Source organism: Echeneis naucrates, chromosome 20 (genome assembly GCF_900963305.1).
Source record: "Echeneis naucrates chromosome 20, fEcheNa1.1, whole genome shotgun sequence".
Taxonomy (NCBI): domain Eukaryota; kingdom Metazoa; phylum Chordata; class Actinopteri; order Carangiformes; family Echeneidae; genus Echeneis; species Echeneis naucrates.
Genome location: NC_042530.1, coordinates 11,423,556 through 11,442,337, shown reverse-complemented (window position 1 = coordinate 11,442,337; position 18,782 = coordinate 11,423,556). Strand labels below are relative to the sequence as shown.

The 18,782-nt window shown below is 40.8% G+C and overlaps 1 protein-coding gene across 1 annotated transcript in view; it reads right to left on the bottom strand.

Moving 5' to 3' along the window:
• The window catches only part of ofcc1 (orofacial cleft 1 candidate 1), a 77,692-nt gene that overhangs the window by 30,030 nt on the left and 28,880 nt on the right, over nucleotides 1-18,782 (bottom strand). Inside the window, 3 exon segments of the mRNA XM_029529672.1 lie at nucleotides 224-478; nucleotides 12,401-12,546; nucleotides 14,339-14,430. Coding sequence (XP_029385532.1) covers nucleotides 224-478; nucleotides 12,401-12,546; nucleotides 14,339-14,430 — 493 coding nt within the window.

Here is an 18,782-nt window from a genome sequence, read left to right as displayed (position 1 = left end):
TGTGGGTGTATCTGCATCATTTGCCTCTATGCTCCAGCAGAGTGTGTACTGTATATATCGGTCTTCTATGTCAGCATCCATGTGTGCGCTCGACACGTCTATGCAGCTCTGTACTGTATGCGTCTGTGTGTGGATATCCACGTGCTCCTCCCAACCTGTATGTATGTATGTGTGTCTGTGTGTGTATGCACGTATGGGGCGATATCAAAGGAAGCAAACTCACTTGTTGACAGGAACTGCTATGGCCTGGAGGTAGAGCCACTGGCTGCAGTAATGCAGGTAGAGCCTCACAAACCACATCAAAGCCATCAGCAGCATAATGAGGCTGAGCCGCCAAACACAGCCACGCCAGCTAGCATGCCGCTGTTGTTGTTGCCCCAGCAACGGCAGGCCCAGGTCGGATGGCAGCATGCGCAGGGCCAGACGAGCTCGGTCAGACAAGCGCGAGGGGCTGGGTCTAGGTCCTTTCAGCGCTGATCTGTTTTTAGACACAACAGACGTGACAAACGAAAAGCTTATGATTTCCTTTTTCTTCAACTGTAATCAACAATGTCATTTAAAAAAAAAAATACACTACAGAGAATATGATATACAAACAGCTCCTGTGTGCAACTGCGCCAGTACATCAGTTGTATAATTATTATTGTTGCCAGTAAGTTCACCTCAACAGGTTCATATTCATATATGAGTTTCTAGAAAGTTGCTATACAAGATGTAATGACCTAAAGATTTACAGTGTGAGCTCGCCCTTTTCTTTGCATCAGTATTCAAATTCATTTTTACCAGTCAGATGTGTGTAGTAAACATTAAAGGTAGGGAAATGTAGTATTCAAATCGACACACATTCAGACATGTACACAAATAAATTCACACACACACACACACACACACACAGAAAGGAATCCCTTCCAGCAGTGCTCAGCTTCCCTCTGCACCTCTGCCTCTTCTGTGCCGCCCTTTGTCAGGCCTTCTCAACTATTCCCTTTCATATAGAGGGCACAGATGGAGCAGTGGAGGCGAGAGAGAGGAGAGGAGAGGAGAGTGGGAAAGAATCTGTAATATCCCAAATAAAACTTTTTCCATAACACAAACATGAATGTAAAGTGTTACACAATGTGCAAAGTAAATTAGCGTGTACACTTGCAGGGTGCATATGTTGTAGCTTGATGTTGCTGAGCCCCTATCCTCCACCTGCCTTGATTAGACCAAGGCTAAAATATGCGTATACCATACAGCTATGGTTAGCATTATAGAGTTTGACTTCAGGCCTTTGCCTGTGGACATCCCTGTGTCTTCCCACTGTGTCCCACAGCACAGTTGCAATTCACTTTGTAGTGTGTATCTAGGGGAAATAGTACCTTGCCTAAAGAAAAAGACAAAAACTGAATTTGTTGTATTGCTTTCTCGAGCTCTCTACAAATAATTAAGCAAGACTTACATCAAACACTAACATTACACAATTCTCTTTTCTGTCTGAGCTTGTGTTGCTGTTGAAATATGATTAGTCACACAGTTCCATCTAAAACAAAAATGATGATAATAATTGCTCTCCCCGTGTGGTTGGCACAGTCTCTGAAGTGTTAAACATTATTTTTACTGTCTTAAGTTTCTTGCTTGTACACATGGTACAAATGTAAGAGAACCCAAAAAGGCCCTCAGAACATAGTTTGGACTGACAAACCTTCTTAGCTTGGCGGTGGTCCGTTCTGTGGTTAAAATTTTAAAATACAGCAAATGTATGTGAGGTCAGTGAGACATAAAAGATAATATAGGTTAGGGTGATACAGGGAGAATCACATTATGTCTATTTTCTTTCTGTCTCTACACATTAAATCATGGGAAAGCACTGTTTGCTGTTGTTTGTGCATGTGCTATTATGAATGTTGCTTTAAAAAAGTAGGATATAAAAAAAAAAATAAAAAAAAATCTGAATCTTCAGAACAAATATCCGAAAAAGTTACATTTGACTCATAAAACTGATGTAAAGAAATTCAGTTTATTGCAAGTGTCACGTGAAGGGACAGATGATAACGCACAACTAAATGTGTTCCTGCTACTCTTTTATAATCGGGACAAAGGCACTTCCATGCTATCCCGAGCTTTATCACGACTTTATGCATTGTGTGGTATAAAACTGCTTTCCACATGTCTGCAAAAGTGGAATTACAGAGTAGACAAAAAAGCAGTGTGTCACAGACACAGGCAAGATGCTACCCTGTCAAGTGGCATTAAAAGAAAATAGCAAATGCAACCTGACGCCCATCTCTCATATAATGAAGATATTGATGATGCATGAAAGAGGAGTATTTTTATCTGCACGTGGTGGCCTGTTCCGATGTACACTGGTAACATGATGTGAAATCTGTTATCAACACTGAATTGATTTCATTATGGCACCTCCACTTACAAAAGTACAATACAGAAAATGAGGGAAAGATAGGGGGGCGGAGGTGTGGGTTTTTTTTTTTTTTTTTTTATCTTGGAGCAAAAAAGGATGTTTCATTCCAATATCACAGCTTGTCCCTTGAACGACTGATAGCATGTGGCGTAGCAGCCCAGAGATGAAACTAACCATTTCAACAGGCATGCACTGGCACATAATACTATATTTTAATTGTAGTTCATATGATTCTGTGAAATCCAGGCCAGAAGCTGTTTTCTTATTATCTTAGTTCTGATATGTTTGTTGTTCATTCCCGTGTCATCAAAGCACATTGCAAAAGGACACATCATCCTCTCCAAACCTTGCCAGAGTGTGCCAAAGCCTGTAAATCAGATTTAACTAGCGCGTATCTGTCAAGGACTGGAACAAGAACCATCTCTTGGACTGTTTTTCCCAGACTGCCCTGAAATGTTGTACGCCCTGACAACAAATGGGAAGCACGCTTTTAAAAATAGCACCAAGTGAAGAACAAGTGCAGTATTAAACCTTTAAGACAGCATAGGTAATGAGAGCACAGTTGGATGTTACATTTTAAATAGCTGATTTATAGGCGAGCGAAGGTAACCCTCAGAATCCCTCCACAGAGCCCTGATGGCTTAAACCCTCCAGTGTGAGGGCCACTGCGAGGCCACTTAAAGTATTGGACTTATCCCGTTATTCAGAGGATTATTTCTGTCACTTTCTTATTTAGGCCACCGGCATTGTTTATAATTGTTCCAAAACCACACATATTTTCTCACATAGTCGAAGAATGGCTTGCTGTTGGGGACATAGAGAAAGAAAAAAAAAAATACACTGTGAAAATAGACTTAAAAGATTGACGGATAACATGATTGTTCTCTTAGTGGCCCAGATGCACAGCGTTCTGGTGATTATGCAAGTGTGATTATCTTAGGTGTCAAGAGATAAGACGGAAGATACCACAATCTTTGCTTATATTTCGGTTTTGAAGAATGCTGATTATGCATTTGTTGTGGATCATGCAGTATTTGTCATCTGTCTTCTGTCGGATATACAATCATTTCGTCTCTGAGAAGTTTTGCAGGCATGCGCAAAAAAAGCACTTTAGGTGAAACTTAGTTTGTAACCTGTAGACAAGTGCACATGTGAATATCAAACACTGCATGTCATGAAAAACTTCCATCCATTCATTCATTCATCTCCGTACTGTAGCCAATCACAGCTCACACTGGGTGAGGGCGGGGTCACCCTGGACAGGTCACCAGTCCATCACAGGGCCAACACACAGAGACCAACAACCACTCACACTCACACTAATAGCTACGGACAATTTAGAGTCACCAGTTAACCAAAACATGCATGTCTTTGGACGGTGGGAGGCACGGCATGGGAAGAACACACAAACTCTGCACAGAAAAGCCCCAGGCAGGGGACCGAACCCGCAACCTTGTTGTTATGGGGCAACAGCGCTAACCACTATGCCGCTGTGCTGCACACTTATCTCCATCTGCAAAGTTATTTCTCTAAACTCAATACAAGTTTTAGCTTTACTGTACAAAACAATGGGTGTTTGTGTTAAAGACATACGTGCCAACTGGCAAATCATTTTACAATGTTGCGCAATATGTGCGAAGAAGTGTGATATTCTCATTAATAGTCTATGGAGTCAATCCAAAGGCGGCACCCGGTTAGCCAGTGAAGCAGACACCTTTGTCAAAGCAACGAGATGTGCTACAATAATACATTATCTAAACACACAAACAACCAGATGTGTTTACATACACACAGTGTATGGCCTTCATTGCCCAATCCAATAGTTCACCACTTCCGGGGTCTTGAGCTGTTGCAGTTATAACTGTGTGTGTGTTTGGATCATTTTTAACTTTCACATTCATCGCTCCGACTGCATTCACGGAGATGAGATATAATGTGAACCCCTGAATAGGGACAGTGCATGTGTGTATTAACTGTGTCACACAGCACGTCACGCTGCGGCCATTTCAAGGGTAGAAACATTAGGTTTTACCTGCCTACTTACTGCATTTGACATAAAAGCACACGTGCTTACACAATAGGCAGAGCTTTGCACAGGTGGGGCAAATATAATACAGGAAGCTATGAAAGCTCACAAAGTGGAAATCACACACACACAAAATAAATAAATAAATAATAAAAACCCTGCTCCCAAAAGATATATTAAATGATAATCAGTGGTTACTAAACCGGTATCAATTTCCAAAGCATCCTGAATGTGCATGCATAAAAACAAGTTGAACAGAGCTGCATTTTATGCCTACAAGGCTTTTAGATAATTAAATCATTTTATATCATCTTGTGAGAAGTTTTATTTATACTGAAAAAACCTCACAAAAGAAAGTGAAAAAAATTACCTCAGTTTCAACTTATTGTGCTCTCCGCTTTGCTTTCACTCAGTTTTTCATGATTATATTTGTTCCAAGAACAATAATATTGTCATTTATGGGATTTATAAGCACTGTTTTTCTACAGAGACCCCAGCAAAGAAAGAATATACGTAAATGGGTTTTATTGTCAAAATGGGAGCACAGTGGCAGGTATTTGGGGTGTAGTTAACAGGAAATTATGGAATTGTGATTCAGCTGCAGAGCTGGAGTCCATCATCTTGTGAATAAAGTAGTATAACAACGCACAACTAAATTATCAGAATTATTTGCTGACAGGGAGTTGAGGAGAGCGTAATCAGAAGCAGTGAAAAAAAAAAAAAAAACGTTCCACTTAATTAGGAATCCATGTTTTACTAATAGTTGGCTGCGCATTTTTACGATGCAAGAGAGGTTCTCACTAACAGGCAGGAATAAGAGGGCCATGGAATAGGCCGCAAGTGGCTTGGGCTGATGATCAGCTAGCTCTGCGTGAGATGCAGCGCTTGTAAATAATCGCAACCTGATAGAAATGGAGGAATGATTATATAGCGAGCTGCAGATTACTAGAAAGCGTTGTAAGCAGGATGTGGGACATTTTATGAAACCAGGTTTCACAGTTAGAGCCGTAAACTTTTCAGGATGACATTCCAAGATAATGACCATTGAATTGATCAGTACCAATGGTAAAACTAATACGATCAACTCACATACGGAAAAAAAAAAACAAAACAAAACAAAACAAACACCTAATAATATAACAACAACAACCAAGTCCTTAAGTTGGAACATCAACATGTTAACTAGTGTTCGTTTTTTTTCTATTAAACAAGACCAAGATGTTTATTTGTGAGCATTAGTATTGTTAGTAGAGCTTTAGAGGTTAACCACCTGCTATCTTAACTACCTAATTATTGCTTTAATGGAGCATAAATATGTGACTTTTTATTTTATTTTATAGGAATATGCTGATTTTCCATCCTGTTTCTGAGGATGTTTAAGTTGGCATAGACAGTCACGATAACAAAATTCAAAGATTTGCCCATTCTGATGTCATACCTAATATGTGAATGAACTTTCTTCCACATATTTTTGCTCAGGGCAGCCCTCTAGAGCTTCCGTCCAAACAGCCATTCAAGATCACTTTTCACTTCAGCTTTGCACTGGCCAAAAAAAAAAAAAAAAAAAAAAAAAAAAATCCCTCCTGCCAAAATGTGTTTTGGAGTCCTCACACACCTTGGAATAGTTTAGATGTACACATGAGGTAGCCGTTTCACTGCTGTGCAACATGTGGTGTTTTTATGGAGCGCCTGACTTAGCACAAGAGGGGATTAAAACATGGAAATGGCAGGACCCTTGGTGCACTATAAACTAGGGTGGAAACATTTCAAATGCAGATGCACCTGGGATCAGCAAACACACAGAGGCTTCCTACACACTCATTACTCCAACTACCACTGTAGTTCATAACAATAAAGAACAGGTTGATTTTTCTCTCCATAAACTTTTACCAGAACGTAAGAAATTACACACCATAATGTGCAAGTGAACTTATAATAAAGTGAATATTTAATGCAGGACAAATAATACATGTTCTAAGGCAATCTATCCATTCATCAATTTGGGTGAGGCGTAGAGGGAAGAGTGCTGCAGAGGCTGAGCGCGGGCCTCCAGAGAGTTGCATCAGTATTTAAATGGATTTCACTTCTCTGACCTTGCCTCATCACTGCAGGACATTGTCACCAGAGAGATAGAGACACAGGGAGAATGAGTAAAGGATAGAGAGAGGAAGATGGAGAAAATTAGAGGCAGAGAAAGTGAGATAAAGACAGAATTAACAGGAGAGACTGAGAGGGAGAGAGGGAATAATTATGAGCCACAGAGACCAACAGTGGGTTATACGTTTGTGTGTACGTAGAGAGCAAGTGATGGACAAAGGAAAAAGGAAAAATAAAGAAAGAAAGAAATTACAGTGTTTTTTTTTCCTGGCTAGCCCGAAATAGCATCCAATGTCATATAGCAGCTCTGGTCGTCAGACTCCATTGTTTAAGCAACCACTGTGTTCACTTGTTTCTTTGGCTTTCCCTCTGAATTTGAACCACATATCATGAACATATTCTAACTTTTATCATGCTCACTCAGTATACTCGTCCTTCATGCTCATGGAAGCAATAATAAACATCTACATAATGTGCTATGGAGATGTTTGGTTAGGTTTAAGAAAAGATTTTGGCTTGGGTTAAAATGAGTGCATCCTTCAGGTTACCGTCACGATCATGGTTACAATAATAAAAATGGGGTGCTGATGACATCTTACTGATGTATACACACATATCACAATGCTGATTACTTTGATATATATACCTTTTGTCAGTTATATTATTAGAGCTGTCTGTAAGTGATGTTTTCCTAAAAGTTCATGTTTATTTTCACAGGGCACAGTGCATTAGTGAATGTTTGTACTACACTCTGTTCGCTAATGTGTCTGTTCAATGCACTTTTAAATTCTTGGGAAATTGCTTGTTGACTTTTGCCATCTTTTTTTTTTTTAGATGTTCCTGTCGGGGTGAACACAGATGAAAAGGAAAGAGTGCGAGGGAAGCATCACCTCTGGTGGCCTAGCTCTCTCTCCCTCCCTCTCTCTCTACACGCACACAAACACACGCAATGAAATGTGCACAAATAACACGCAATCACTCGTACAGTCTCACACATAGTTCATGTAAATTTTCCAAGCACCGCCCTCCCCCTGTCCCTTCTCTCTCTCTTTCTCTCTCTGTCTTACAGGACGTAAGGGTGGGAAACACATTCATTTGACCCAGACCACCAATGGGACCGCAGTCAGCTCTGACTGACACTCACATCACTGCAGATTAACCAGTCATATTGCAATGTTAGCCTGTCAGGGAGCTGACAGCTCTGATTTCCATAAAGGAAGCAACACGTTGATTGTGTATGTGTGTGTCTGCGAGATCCGAAGTGATCCAGGGTGCGTCTGGCCGCACAAAACCCTAACATGTGCGTTCGGTTGCGGTAGCCAGGGGCCCCTCTTTCACACATGCACGCATTTGTACATGCACTCCTGCAGACACATTCCTGCTCCCTCAGAACAGGAAAGAGCTCTGGAAAGCGCTGGAGACCCAGGGGTGACCAGCACATCTCCACCCACCTCTCCTACCAGCATTACATCAGAATTGATTGACCCTTGCACTGAGTTGTGATTCGAAGCCACAGTATGCAGGGGATTGACAGCCGGGAACTAGCTGTTATTTCAGGTGGTGTTCTCTTTTTCTCTTCATTTTCTTTCTCCAGGCCTGTCCTTCTTTATCTCCATGACAGTTAACAGTTCATCTTTAACAAAAGGACGGCAACGCAGCGTGCATTCATGTAACTAGTCCTGTAGACCTGTGATTCGCCCTGAGAAATAATACCGCACATCTTACTGCTGATAGCACAGTGGAGCATGTATACAGAAGGAAACAGATGGAGGGCACAGAAAGACAGACAGAGACACATAGTGAGTGAGTGCCATGATAGGCTTGGATGGGGGAAACGGCTGCAAGGGAACGTTGGTCCCCAACGAGGCGAGCTAACTGGGGGAAATTAGGTCAGTGTGTTCCCTCTGACTCCACAGCAAGAAGAACGGGTTGTGCATGTGTATTTATGTGTGTGTGTGTGTGTTTTGCACCAATGCACCTACCTTGTTACTGCTCTACTACTATAACACACACACACACACACACACACACACACACAGTGCGGGCTTGCACTGTGTTTGTGTGTGTGTTTGTTTCACAGACCACAGGTTGGCATGTAAACAAATATGCTGTCAAAATTTTGGCCTGATCCAAATGCAGGTGACAATTACTCCCACAACGCTTACTTTTAAACGGTTTTGTTGACTAGCCCTGAACCCCGAAAGCTGAAACTGTATTTATTTTGATTCATCGCTCTTCTAATTGAAACAGAAAACTAGGATGTAACTAATCATAACATCATAATCGGTAACAAAATAGTTCTGAATATGAAACAAATGAATAAAGGTTAAGTGACATTTATCCCCAAATGGCCGTATAGTCTTTTGGAAGGAAAGCTTTGGGGACAGATGGAGTCAGTTCGACAGTCATTTGGCCTCTGGAGGATGAGTTTGCTCTTCTCTTTTACCTCCTGCACAGCTTTGTCTTTACTATGTTGCACTCTTCACGTCTCCTGATCAGGACAAGTCACACATACTATAATTGATATGAGATTTAGGGGGTATATTTCAATGTAATTAGAATCTTGATAATTGGACTAATTAGATCTAATTGCTATGTGAGAATGACTTTGATTAAAACAGGTTTCTCTCTTCAAAACCAGAGAAGGGAAAAAAAAAAAAAAAAAAAAAAAAAAAAAAACTTGGGTGACATTGATGCGACACAATGCAAAGGCTAACTGACAATAATCATAGATGTGTGAAAACTCAAACGGCATTTGTGTACAGGGGCGAGATGTTTTCCTCAAAACAAACCAGGGATGAATCGCCAATGTTTGCTATGGTTGTAGATGAATTATTGCTCCAAGATTAAATGCAAGTTAGCAACTGTAACTTGTCCCTGTTCGTAGTGTAAAGTACCCTCTTTAGTGTAAAACTCACACAGTCTGAGTCTGTTTACTTTTGCTAGAAGTTGTTGCCACACCATCCATAAGCATTAAATTGGCCCTATCAAATTACAACAGCCGTATTGAATCAGGTGCTTTGATTCTGCTCAGTGCTATTCTGTGAGAAAAAAAAGGTGGTTAAGATTACACAGACTTCAAAAAAAGCTGGAAGAGTCTTTCATGCATGTTCAAACAGACAGCAGCAGCACAGGAACTCTGCTCAAAAGAAGAAGAGTCGTTCCTGGCTCGTTTCCACGGTCTTTTTTTTATTGAATTGACTCAACGTTGTCAATACTTGCAGTAAAAGGTGTGCTGTGTTGTCTTTGAAATTGGAATTTATGGTTTAAAGTTATTATGATACCATATGCTATGTAGCCTCCCTTTTGTTTTGTTTTTTTCTTGGGGTGCAAATGTTCCTCTTTTGAGGATATCAAGGAGAAAATTAAATAATATAAACCACAAAATCAATTCCCTAACTCAGGGAAAGCAGAGCTGAACGGATCCTGGGCTGTGTCAATAAAAAAAAAAAAATCTTAAATATTCGCCAACAGCCATATAAATCCAGTATACTGGAAACTCCTGAACAATGTTTTTAAAAGCTCCCAGTAGTTGATTTGCTTTCTCATTCTAATAGTTCTTAAGATTTGAGGCGGTCATCTTTTGTCTTTGGATGCTGGGGATGCATTCACAATATATGGTGCACATTTTCTGCGTGACTAATATCAGATGCATTCATGTAAAATATTAGCCACAACCCAGATAACATAACAGCAGTTTGATGACTTAGCATCAGGTCGTCACACATTTGGATGTCATACCTGCTGCCACAGCATGTAACTGTGATCTGTAAGTGTGTATTGTGTGGAGAAAGATATTTATTGTTTCTAAAAGTATGAGCAGATAATAAGGAAATGTTATTCAACGGACTGTGACATGCTGTAAAGGAACGCATTGTGTAAAGACTTTTTTTAGTGACTCTCTGACTGTCCTAACTAAATCTCACAGTGTCCAGGTGTTTGCTTCACAGCGCATGGGGAATCTCATTCGCACATTTGTGTCGTGCTATACAAATCTCAGAGAGCTCAATCTCTTAAGGCTCAATAGATGGCAGTAATATCCCCCAATCACTGCGGTTGGAATAGTCATCCCACAGTAAGTGCATGTACACAGAGACGCACATGCACACACATGCACCGAGTGAAGACAGGACACGTGCACGGCTGCATTTGACACACATATGCAGACAAAAACAGAATGCGAAAATGCCAGGAGAGGAACTGGAGACATCATGACAGTAAATAAAATTTAAAGAAATGTGTCAACGATCCCCTTTGTCTACATCGCTGTCAGTCTTCAGGTAACAATACAGAGAAGCCCGGACTAAGTCAAACAGCAGGGCGAGGACATGACTTCCACACTGCAGCTTTAGCTTCATCGTGACTGTGGCTTTCAAATGATTTTATTTCTGATTAGGTGAGAGAAAAAGCGCAGCCTTTAGCACAGAGATACTGAAATGTATGTGCTTGTAAAGATGAAATCAATAGCAGCAGCCGCTTCACAAGGCATCAGGGAACAGCCAGCCACTCCAACTCAGTGCAATCCTTACCTATAACTGACAGAAATGTCTCATCTCACAGAACCCGGCGACTGCTCAGAGGTAAAAAGCGGCACTATGAATAATCGTGAAACCCATTTAATTGTGTCTCTTTGTGCGCAGCCTGCATGGGTTTTGTGTTCGTTTTGTATTCACTCTCCCTCAAGATAGTCCCTGTGTCGTCATTTATTGGCAGGATACGCTGGTAATCATTTGAATTCCCCAAGTATGTTCAGAAGATGTCAGGGAGTAGTCTCTGATCTTGTTTAATATGTGACCAGCAGCTATAAATTACCAACTCCCAGAAATGAGGAAACATGGGTTCTTTTAAGTCTCCGGGGAGACCTCTCTTTCTGTCTGTCTCACACACATAGACTCCCTCTCTGTACTCCCCACCAACACACACACACAGACACAGACAGACACACTAACACCCGCCCCAAGTGTAGAAGTGTGTGTGGCAGTTCCCTCCCCTTCATTTAGTTGATGTTCAAATAAAAACAAATACCTGTGACTTTTTTTTTTTTTTTTGTCGAAATAAGCAATTTTGCTTTCAGCCTATTTTGATGTTCCATGGGGCAGACAGTGCTGCACCTTGTTGCTTTTAACAAATTTGTGGCCCGAGTGCTCTGCTCTTCCTGCTTTGTTTGTATTTCATATATTCCAGTTTTCTCATTAAAATCAAATGCTGCAAGCCAAGATGAAGAATTTCTTTCTTTTCTTTTTTTAAACACTCCTTTGTTGCATTTAGTTTTGCTGAGTAGTCAGAAGCAGCTAAACTATGGCATAGTGGCATGGGGTTAAACAATGATGGATGCGGCTTCATATAAAATACTGTTATACAACACAAATTAGTATGATTAAGAATGATTGTTTTGTCTTAGAGCCATGAACCACAAAATTTTTTACTTAATGTATATATCTTTTTTTGATAATTGAGTCCTGTTGATGAATCAACAAAAGGTAGGCTGTGACTTTTCTTAACAAAAAGAAAAAAAAAAAATTTTCATAATTGGACTTCATTTTTTCCTGGACAGACTAGGACATGTGGCTCTGGAAACTTTGCTTGTGACTTTTTATATGAACAAATGGATATTAAGGTACATATGATTGAAGCTGTATCAGATTCAAACTGTGTTTTTGTTTCGATTTCCCTTGAAAGATGTGCAACTATTGCTTGTATACAAGGCATGTTCTCAGCACATATTGCTGTCAGTGGTTGTCTGGTTAAGGCCGTGCACATCCCCGTCTGCAGAGCACAGTTACCAGTTGTCACCCACTTTTTCTTTTTTTTTCTTTTTTTCTTTCTTTCACGTTTGAATTTTGAAAGGCTGAGGCAGGATAATGAGTGGTGAGACTTACTGTAGGGAGAATGTATACTCCTCCAGCTCCTCTGTGGAGAGGTTCTCCATTGAAGGCTGCATCTTCTGTTTGTCTGCCTGCCGAGGCGGTGCGCTGCTGCTGCTCATGCTGGGGCCGCAGCTATTTGTCTTCTTGATTGGCTTCTTCTGTGAGGAGCAGAAATCGGGGAGAACACATACGGATGTCATTTGTAATCAAAGCAGGAAACAGGCCTCTGAATTTATCTTGGGGGATGCACATGGTGACAGTGACAGTGTGCGTGGCACTTTGGAGCCTCTCCTATATCTCAACCGCGCCTCAATTGACACGAGACAAGAATGACGGCAAAATCGCATACGGCACGCCATCATTCAAGCTGAGTTCATTTGGGAAATGTGTGTACAGTGACAGTGGTGTTGAATATGTGATATTTGAGCAGCTGGCACAGGTTTTTTTTTTTTTTTTTTTTTTTCCTTGCAAGTCGTTTACTGTCATCGTTATAAACACAGTCAAATGGAGTTAGGAAGTGGGGTTTTAAATATTTCACCAAGGTACTTGGGAGCAGATATTATTTGTTAAGCCGCCAACATGTTAACGGCTTGCTTTCCCTGGCCCTGTCAGTCCTGCCTGTGTTGCCCTTGGGTGGGCTTAGTGCCTTTCTGCTTGAAGTTGTGAAATACTCACTGATGTATGTTAATGAGATCCACAGTTGGAATTAGCAACCTCTCTCTTTCTCCCAACCCTGTCTCACTCTACCCCTCTCCATTTCCTATTTTTCATCTTTCCCCTCATTCTTTCTCTTTCTCTCCCTCTGAGATAAACTAGGCTCAAGAAGTAGTAAATGGCCAGGGCTCCATAAAGGCTCCATCCATTTTCATAGGGCAATCTTCGCCAAAGCAAGCTTGGATTCCAGAGTGATGATCACAATAAAAAGGTGGAAAGGAGAGGGAAAGAAAGCAGAGAGAGAGGGAAAAAAATGCCTGAGATATATAAACCACAATGTTCTGCGGTGTCTCCCCACAATAAATTTAATGCAATACCTTAAGAGCAGATTCCGTATATAGCTGGATTCCTGCCCTCTGGGCAAAGTGGTCGCCTGGAGAAAATTCATTTTAATTAGGCCTGCACTGCAGGTTGAAGGGTTGAAATCTGATCCCTAGCTCTCCCAGGCTGGGGCAGGTTGAAGATCACTCCACTTAATCATTAGACAACTGGGTTCCACACTATGACATTTGACAGAGTTAGCAAGGTTTTAAACACAGGGCCAAAAGGAGAAGGGAAAAAAATGGTCTACAGAGGCTGCAGAGAAATAAAACCTCATATCAACAAACTCATTTATTTAACAGGTCATCGCTGATTAATGACAGTCTGAAGAGCCTCTTGTACATCAGTAGGAGGAGGTTAGTAAAAATAAAGACTTGGAGGGACAGAGGAGAGACGCAGAATGGGAAGATGTGCGTATGTGTGTGAGCGGCACAGATTTCATGTTGTTCATGAGCTTCTAACTACCTCAACAATAACATCACAACAACAAAAGGCCACAGCAGAGGCACAATGGCAGGGGCGGACCAGGAGGCTGCAATGCCAGATCAGCACACAGAGTAATTTTGCAATTACCACTTCAAAGTATGGCAGGTAACATGCAGGCTTTGATTAATTTAGCTTAAGTCCTCTGTAGCACAGGAAGAGGCGTGCTTAGAGTGACTTGGAGAAAAAAAAAAAAGGGAGGCCTGCTGGCATTGCTGATTTCACAGAATTTGAGCTGCTTTGGCTTGACAAGCAGATCAAAACTGGCTTTGAAGGCTGAAAAATACCTGTTAGTGTGAAATGTATTTTGACAAATCTTAGATAATAAGCCAGGGAGGTGTGTGTAGGGGTGTCGAGAGGGGCGGAAAGGGAAGGCTAGGGGAACGCATTATTTCAAGGGTGGGAGCTCTTCCCCTTAAATCATAATGTTACCTTGTGGTGAATCCCACCCTCTGCTTTCAGCCTGCATGGATCACACTTCTCTCCCGTGTTTCCAGAGATGGCTCCTGAGGAGGAATTCTTTCCTGCAAACGCCCCCCCACAAAAAAAGAGAAGTGATGTACAGTAAGCGTGTGAAAAGGTTTGTGTTTTGTTTTCATTAAGAAATCATATTTAGCATTCATAGCGAGGAACAGTAGTGACTGAGTAATATTTGCATCACAAAAAGTGATTGTTAGTGTGCAGTAGCTAAGACACCGACTACATTTCCACAAAGAAATTATTTAAATAAATTAACATTTTGAATCATGAATATAATTTCAGTCACTGGAATAAAAATTGAAAGGTAGATATTTTATTGATTTAGCAGTGAGGTAAAAATAACAACAAAAAAAGTCCAGTTTTGCCCCCCCCCCCAAAAAAAAAAAACAAAAAAAACCCCAAGAAACAAACAAAAAACTTAAATAACAGTCAGAACAATTCCAGATGAATAACTGTTAGTTGTTTTCAGTGCAGCAAGAAATCAAATAAAATACTCTTTGCATTTCTGAGCACACTGCAAGCGTTGCTTTGGTCTTGTTTTTCTACTCTGAGGCAGGTAGTGAAGATGTTTTGGTGTACTGTCTGGAGACTTGCAAAAGGCAACAAAGGCTCATTTTTGGCTTTGTACAGAAAGAAGTAGGAGTGTTAACATATAGAGCTCCCACTGCTCAGTCATCTCTGTCTCCCCCAATCTCAGAGCTAAATTTCTTCAGCCTCAACTCTCTAATGTATGCAATTAGAAATGATGAAAAAGTGGGAAAAAAGAAATTAAATTCGGTTGTAATACATTTTTCCATTCTTCTCCTCTTTGGAAAATTACTTTTGAAGTTTTTTTTTTCCCCCCATCACAGCCATCTTTTTTCTTTTTTCCTCTCTTCTATCTGTCTCACTCACTTCTCCCCCCCTTTTTTTTTATTTTGCTGTAATTTAAATGGTAAGCCGCCAGATGTGTGTCTCATGCTTGAAGAGTCGGAGATCTGCATTATTTAGCATATTAACATTCACAGAATTTAAAAAAGGGTTCCTGCATTGCCTGGAGGTTGTAATTAAGTAAACCTTAGCTTGATACATGTAAAAATCTCACTGTGTTAAACTTTGTTTCCCCCTGTGGAACAAGTCACATCTATATGATGCATATGGAAACCTCTGCAATGATATAATATTTTTTTCTTGCTGTGGGATTAAATGTATTCGGAATAATAACTTAAATATAGGCAAGATGCCAGAAAAAGTTCATTTTAAATGGCAGGATGAGTCTGCTCATTGCTATTATTATAGTCTGAAATCAGATTTCATCCTAACACAGATGTGATTTTTAAATCACTACTCAGATTGTTAACATTTGCATTTTGCTATTCTCAATATAAAAAAAAAAAATAAATAAATAAATAAAAATCTGCATTTTTGAGATATTACATAACTGTGCAATTTGTTCTGTCACGATAAGATCAAAATAATTGCACATATAAAGATACAGTACGTTAAAGATTCACACCCATATATGTATATATAGGCTCTTGTATAGAATATACAAAATGTTCCATCTTGGTCAGTTTTGAACTTGTGTATTCACTTACAAATGAAACATTAAGTAATTTTTTTATTACTAACTTTTATATCATCTGATATCAATATCTTTTTTTTCCATTCAGGTTGTGGTGAATTGATTTTATTTATTTTTTTTTTTACTAAAATTAAAGATAGTAGTACACTATAGAAGACATTTACATTTCAGCAAAGTTCCTGTGTAGACAGCTTGAGACACAGCAAAGCAACTGTTTGCTCACACAAACACACACACACACACACACTAACAACAGCAGCAACAACAACAACAAAAATAACAACAACATAAGAAACTAACAAACATAGACCTACATAAATTAGAATTCAATTTTAAGTTGTACAGCCATAGACAAACACACACACACCACATACACACACACACTTATTACACCAGGCCCCACTTGCTAATGGGCAGGCCGCTATGGAACCAGAATGAGCGCGGAGGCAGCATCGACAGCTTCGACAGCTAAGGGCTACGTCCATGAACTAAGAGCGCTGAAGCTGCCACAACTCCAGCCTCTCCGGGCACTCAAGGCCAACAACAAACTCCTTGTTATCCCCTGTGCTCTGAGCTGTGTGGAGACCAGGACACAGACACACACACACACACACACACACTCTCATCCTGTGCATACACTTCATTGACGCACCCACACACAGAGGGGCATACGAACAAAAATATTAATATTACATACATGTACATGTAGAAAGTGAGTGTGGAGTGTACCTCATGAATGCATAACTCAAAAGCTCCACACACCTATTTTTCTCTTGCTTACTCACAAAAACAGACCGAAGAAGGAGAAAAGCCTGAAGGCTGCAGCGCTGTGGAGATCCTATCACTGTGTTACCAGTGAGATGCAACCGGGCTGAGATGGCGGTTCTTGCTCACCTAGGCCCCTAATTGCCTGATGACTGGTCCAAAGTTCCAGAGGAATCGAAGGTCAGTGACTCATGCATTACCCTCGAGTCCACATCGGGATCTTGTGTTACGGTTGCTATGATACGGTGAGAATTTGGTGTTGTTCAACTCAAGAGCTTATTGTCCTGTAATCCACTGCATTTTAACAGCAGCGCTCCATCCATACTAATGCGTATATATTTGAATGCTGTGTTTTTGCTCTCACTTGTCCAAGTCGGTCGCTGTTGAAAAATCAAATCTGCATTCATCGTATTCAAAGGCTGCTAATAATCACAAAGGAACTGGGAATTTTTTAGTGCGTTTTGGAAGCAGGAAGCCGTCACTTTTGGGTGCATTTGTCCCATACGCTCTGTATTTGTCCACCACGTGTGGTCTTGTTTACAACTCCAACCATAAGGGTTCACATGTGCGTCTTTAAAAAACAGGCTTCAAAGGTTGAAGCTATCCAGTTGGAATCCAGACATTGTTGAATTAATTGGTGAAATGCAGAGTGCAACTGATTGAGAGGGTATGATGTAACATTGTGGTTTGAAACTCTTGATGACTGGGACCAGCCTGGAGGGGATCACATCCTGAAAGTGCAGGGCAGCGCTCCAAAGAAGACATTAGATGAGGAATCCTCGAAATCACCATCTGTGCTCAAGGGGATGGATGTTTCAATGCATTTGTAAAAAGAAAAATAAAATAAATAAATAAATAAATAAACAAAAGAAAAGCAGCTAAATGAAGCAGTCATACAATATGACAGATTCATCCGCGTTCTCGTAAAGATCCACTAAAGGCAATCATGAAACAAGATGCTAATCTAATTAGTCATTTGGGCTCAAACAAACCCAATGTAACTGGATCATTCAGTTAATGTGAAAGGTCACTTAACCCAGTGTGCCTCTAGCTAATCTCCATGTAAAAAATCCAAATGCATGGACGAGTCAGTTCAGGTGATTATTATTATCCAATGGTGTGTTAAACTGAAGCACACAACAGCTGCCCACACAACAGCACACACAGTAATTTCGATTTTTTTCGATCAAAACCTGTCAGTTATTATCTTGGTGTGGGATGTCACGTTTTATTCTGTAATAGACACCTCACCACGCTCTGCGATTTTTCAATGGGGATTAATTAACTTAAGGCCCCAGGAATACAAACTTCAAGTCTCACTGTCAAGCTCTGCTGTATGTACTTTATCGCAATGACAAGAGGTCTCCGTATACTTGTCCTCATTCTGAGACAAATGGGTAATGACGAAAAAAATCTGCCGTCACATGCACAGAGAAAGCGATCTCTGCACGGCGCACATTAGAAACAGAAGGGCATGAAATGGGAAGGAAATGCCTGAAACCCCTCTGACTTGACAGAGGACTGAGGAACAGGGGATAATTTGTCCTTCTTTTCCCTCGCTGAATTGGATTTCCATCTTTGGCGAGGTTAAAGTGTTCTGTCCAATCTCTCCCTTCAACCTTCTCGTAATCTCCTCATCGGAACGCCATAATTCACTCCAGAGGTAATGCAACACGAATGGATCTGTATGCAAATGAGGCACAAACGTCAGGTTGTCTTAGGGAACAGTGTAGCTGAGGTGCCGTGCAGGACACCTTTTGATCCATTATTTCACTTCAGATCAAGTTCACTTCTCAGGCAACCTCTTCACCTGGCTGTGATGATGTGTGTATGCACTATGCAGTCATGTGTGTTAAAGAGACCAGGTACTTTTTGCCTTATCTGGCAGAACATAAATCTCCCAGTGAGTGACTCCCTCTCTCCGTCTCTCTCTCCTTCTCCCTCTGGAAAGGCAGTCAGTTTGTTGGGGACACTTCCCTTGTGGGTGTTAGGATCTCTGTGGGGGGTCACAGGTCAGCCGGCGGAGGAAGCGACAAGCTGTGAAATGTAAAAGACCAATTTCTTCCA